At 36.4% G+C, this 4,766-nt stretch overlaps 1 protein-coding gene across 1 annotated transcript in view; it reads left to right on the plus strand.

The window, feature by feature from the left end:
• The window catches only part of gpsm1b (G protein signaling modulator 1b), an 18,960-nt gene extending 14,969 nt beyond the window's left edge, over positions 1-3,991 (plus strand). Inside the window, exons 13-15 of the mRNA XM_020600843.1 lie at positions 1,774-1,936; positions 2,074-2,279; positions 2,432-3,991. Coding sequence (XP_020456499.1) covers positions 1,774-1,936; positions 2,074-2,279; positions 2,432-2,632 — 570 coding nt within the window. The 3' untranslated portion in view covers positions 2,633-3,991. The remainder of the gene's footprint in view (positions 1-1,773; positions 1,937-2,073; positions 2,280-2,431) is intronic.
• Positions 3,992-4,766: the final 775 nt, after the last annotated feature.

The raw sequence follows: 4,766 nt of genomic DNA on the forward strand, positions 1-4,766 counted from the left end.
GGGAAAGAGACCTCTGAGAGAAATGAGGATAGATAGAAGAAGTGGAGCTGGTAAGATGTTTCATCGATGCTTTACAGCTCGACTAACAGCCTGGTAGAGAGGATATTGGAAGTTAAAGACTCTTTTCCTTTTGATTTTTAACGTGTGTGTGTGTGTGTGTATGGATTTGCGTGTGTTTGTATTGTATCTATATATATTTCACACTTTTTTCAGTTGTAAAATTTCTGTTTGTTGAAGTATGACTTGTTTTTTTTTTTAGTGTTAATGGTCCTTTAGAATAGAAAAGATTGCTAGAACGAGCCGACTGAAATCAGGTGTCTGATGCTGACCTACTTCGTATCTTACTGTATTATTATTATTATTGTAACTGTCCACTAGTTTGGGGTAAAAGCATATTTTTCACTTCTGATTTTACTTGTCTTAATAGTAAAAATTGTTATTGGGACATTGTCACTGGAGGAAGTGTGCTCCGGCGGTCTAAAAGGTTTTATAATGAGGACATGCTCAGCCTGTTTTCGATCTTTGTTGCTTTCGTCTTGCATTAACCTGCTTTGGGACATTTTTTGTTGATGTGGTGGATCTTGTTCATTTTTACTAAGGACTGATTTTTTTAATGTAAAAGGAGAAGTTTATATCTTTAGTTTTTTCTTTTACTTTTCTTTCTTTTGTTATTTGTTTAATGAAGTTTAACTAAAACAAGTTAAAAGAGACGTCCTTCGTTATGTATCAACTGTTCATGTGCCAGATTTGCCGTGGTTCTGGTTTTTAGTCAGATATCTTTGCTAACCTCTTTCTTATAACAGACCCAGTACATTTTTAAGGAAAGCTCTCAAAATTTGTAGGATAAAATGGAGAAAGAACAATTAGTTTTAAAGTTATAGCCAAAAGTTTGTTTTTGCTCTGTTGTTTTTTGTTCCATCCCATTATCTAATTTCAATTTTAACTCGGCGTTAATGTGCACAACTTTTTTATTTTTTTTTATGCTGTCCTGTAGATTAGCTCTGATTCAATATCAGAACATTGTACCGTCCAGAATATTTCAGTAGCACTAGTCAAACATAATACATTCCTCATCTGCTTTGCTAGCTCAGTGAATCGGTAGCAAAAATGTTTTTCATACATAAACTGTACACTTCAGTTGACAGGCTGTCATTCAGTATAATGTGAGAGAGCACTTCTTAGTCTTGTGTCTAAACAATCGACGCTGTCAGGGCGCTAGCAGGGTGCTTGGCTTCTCAGTGGCTGAATCACTGGTCGACTGATCTCAGCTCATTTCCAACACTGTCATCTGATCTGAAACCAGCAGCTGGTGTTTAACAAATCCATGGCTCAGGTGTGAAAGGTGAAACTAATGAAAACATTTTGAAAAAGTGTTTTTTTGTTGTTGTTATTTTTTACCATATTAGGCCAAAAAATGTCCAGATTGACACCATATATATTAATAATCTATTATGTTTAGTTAGAACTGATCAACACTGATCATGTGAGTAGCTCAAAAGTTTGTTAAGGCTACAGCTGTGTTTCCATCTGGTACAGGTTACAGCTACATGGGCCATTGTACTTAAATGTAAATGGGTTGTTTATTTTTACATGACATTTTATGATATTGTGCCACTTTCACTATCTAGGCCAAGGTACTCTCACCAGGAAGCCCATCCCTTGTGTGTTAAGCAGATAATTTTTTTGGCCATCTTGAAAACCCTCATTATGTAACCCACAATAACATCAAGTGAATATCATGTCTTTTTTTTTTGTTTGTTTGTTTTGTTTCAGAAGCTGGGCCGTGATCCCTCTGATGAAGACTGCTTCTTTGACCTCCTTAGTAAGTTCCAGAGCAGCCGCATGGATGACCAGCGCTGCCATCTTGATGAGCCACAGAATGGAGATAAGGGAGACGGTGCTACAAACTCTATGCCATCCCTGAATGAGATGATGGGTCAGTTGATCTTCAGGGTCGATCTTAGGGACTTTAGTTCATTTTAAAAACTTACCATTTGAGAAATCAGTGGGAAAGTAATTCCTGCAAAGGCTCAAATACATTTACACCAACTGGGATCTGCTCCTTTCTCTTAGATCCTACAATTACCACTTCACCCCAGACTGAGGAGCTTTTTGATTTGATTGCTAGCTCTCAGAGCCGCCGTCTTGATGACCAGCGGGTTAATGTTGGTAACCTCCCAGGCCTGAGAATTACCCATAACAATTTGGGACACCTGGTGGGTGAAGGAGATCATCAGGAACCCAGTGATGACTTCTTCAACATGCTTATCAAGTGCCAGGTAAAGCCACTGTTCTCATGTGGCAAGAACGCTGTTTATTCCTCTTCTGTTCTTAATTCCTATGTTGTATTTGATATTGGTATTGGATTCGGAGGTGTTATTTCCATTTGTCACATTTCCCTCCACTCTCTACATCATCTTTATAACTGTAGTCCTCCAGGATTGATGATCAGCGGTGCTCCCCACCAGAAACGGGTCCCCATGCCCCCACAGTGCCTGATGAAGACTTCTTCAGTCTAATCCAGAGGGTGCAGGCCAAGCGTATGGATGAGCAGCGCGTTCATCTGCCCACAGATGACAAGGACGGCCCTCAGTCGCCTGATCCTGAGCCACCTGGTGGATTTTCCAGCTAGTACTTGGTGAATATTGCTGCACAACCTCATGTCAAAGAAAATAAAAGCAAAAGAAATAAAAGAAGGATGAGTAAAAACTAAAGACAGCACCGATGGCTGCACTGTCATGCTTTTTAATAACATAAATTCCATGTGCAATAGGTGGTGCCATGTCAAATATTGCTCGACGTATTCTGTTCTAAATGTCTAAATATAACATGGTGATGTGGGGAACAAGAAAATATAAACATAACACAACAGACATGAAATATGTGCTCAATCTAATGCCTTAATCAGCATTTATCAGACTCAAGATTGTACTCCCTGGAGTCAGATGTGTCTTTTAGATTAATGTGGACACATACAGTGCGAGCTGTGAAATTCACAAAGGTAGATAAGGATAGAACATGGATAGAAACAGGTTTGTTGAAAACGTATAAGGATTAACAGATTTGTACTGAAATCATAACCATTTTTATAAACACATAAATGATAGTGTTGATTTTTTTTGACAAACCGTATTAATTCAACTGCTGGTTTTACCATTATGCTTTTATGATTCCATCTGCTGATAGGAAACTGATGTTATTTGCGTAGTAACAGTATTAGGGGTGGCCATCCAGTGTTAACTGCTTTGAGTTTAACATTTCCACAGCCTGATAACCACATTTCATTTTTACAAATATAATTGAACTGACAGACTGATTGAAACATGGTTTTCCTAAATGTTATTTATAAAAATGCACCTCTTCATGTAGTATACAGTGACAGTGGTTACTGAGCAAAGGATATGAAATCGCTGCTTATTTTATGAAGATTAGAGGTGTGTAAAAATTCAAGCTCCATTTAAGGTTTGTGCTTGGCTTTTAAAGTGATGCTATCTGCAGCCCATAATGTTCTCACCATCTGATAACAGACTGCTTACTGCCATCGTTATTACATAGAAATAAACATGTCATTTTTAGAAGACTAATTGTATGAACAATATTTTTACAGTAGGTTGGTGCTGTTATACTGCCACCCTGTGGTCAACACCTTATATTACCTCTGAAAGAAAGAGTGAAATCAAGTGAGGATAAAATGCATTCAATTGCAATTTTTTTAGGGCAGCATTGTAATAATGATATTGCACTCCTAGTAGTAACCAGGATGGGTCCTATACCCAGTTCACAGTGGTTATGTTTGATTCATCTCTTTTTGATAAACAACGCAGTGGGAGTTGCATTTAACATTTTCTCTGTTTTTCTGTGAATTTGCATTTTTAGAAAGTACCCGAAGCACTTCTGTTTGTCTGCCATAATTTGTACATATAAATATATTTTGTATTTATGTTCCATCTGAGGACATGAAGATGTCCCCTCATGCTTTTAATAAAATGGTTCCTATGTTTCATGGGGCTGTACTTTTATTTCATTTTAGCTAAATGAATAGAGTAGTTTTTTGTAAAGATTGCACACATCAGTTCCTCTTTGTAAGCTTTGATTTGATTTATTCTTTCAAGCATGTAAAGACAGTTGATATAACAACACACATAATTTTACACATATCCAACAAATGCTAATCCAATATCAATTTGCTTATACCTAGTACATGCTTGAATGGAGTAGGAAGAAGTCAGACTTATCCAGTCCTACCCCATGACATCATCTTACCATCATTGGTTTGCAAGCAGTAAATAATTCTCTTCTACACCACACAAGTAATATACTAAAAAATTATAACAGAGTGTTAACATTCGTACATAATTACATTCTTAAATAATTATCTTCTACACCACACAAGTAATATACTAAAGAATTATTACAGAGTGTTAACATTCATACATCACACCCACAATTGTCCATCTAATTAATCATTAAGCCTGTTCTTGCATATATCTTGATTGACACATACCTTTATATTTATGTTTAAACTCATCAATTCTATTACTATTTCTTATGTCCGCACTTAAATTATTCCATAGTTTTACCCCACTTATGGAAATACAAAATCTTTTTTTGGTTGTACGTATAGCGTGAATTTTTAAATTTAACTGACCCCTTAAATTGTATCCCCCATCCCTTTCATTAAATAGTTTTTGAATTCCACCAGGTAATAAATTGTTCCTGGCTTTATACAAAAACACAGCAGTCTTATATCCCACTAAATCAAAAAA

This window comes from Monopterus albus, unplaced genomic scaffold (genome assembly GCF_001952655.1).
Source record: "Monopterus albus unplaced genomic scaffold, M_albus_1.0 scaffold49.1, whole genome shotgun sequence".
NCBI classification, from domain to species: domain Eukaryota; kingdom Metazoa; phylum Chordata; class Actinopteri; order Synbranchiformes; family Synbranchidae; genus Monopterus; species Monopterus albus.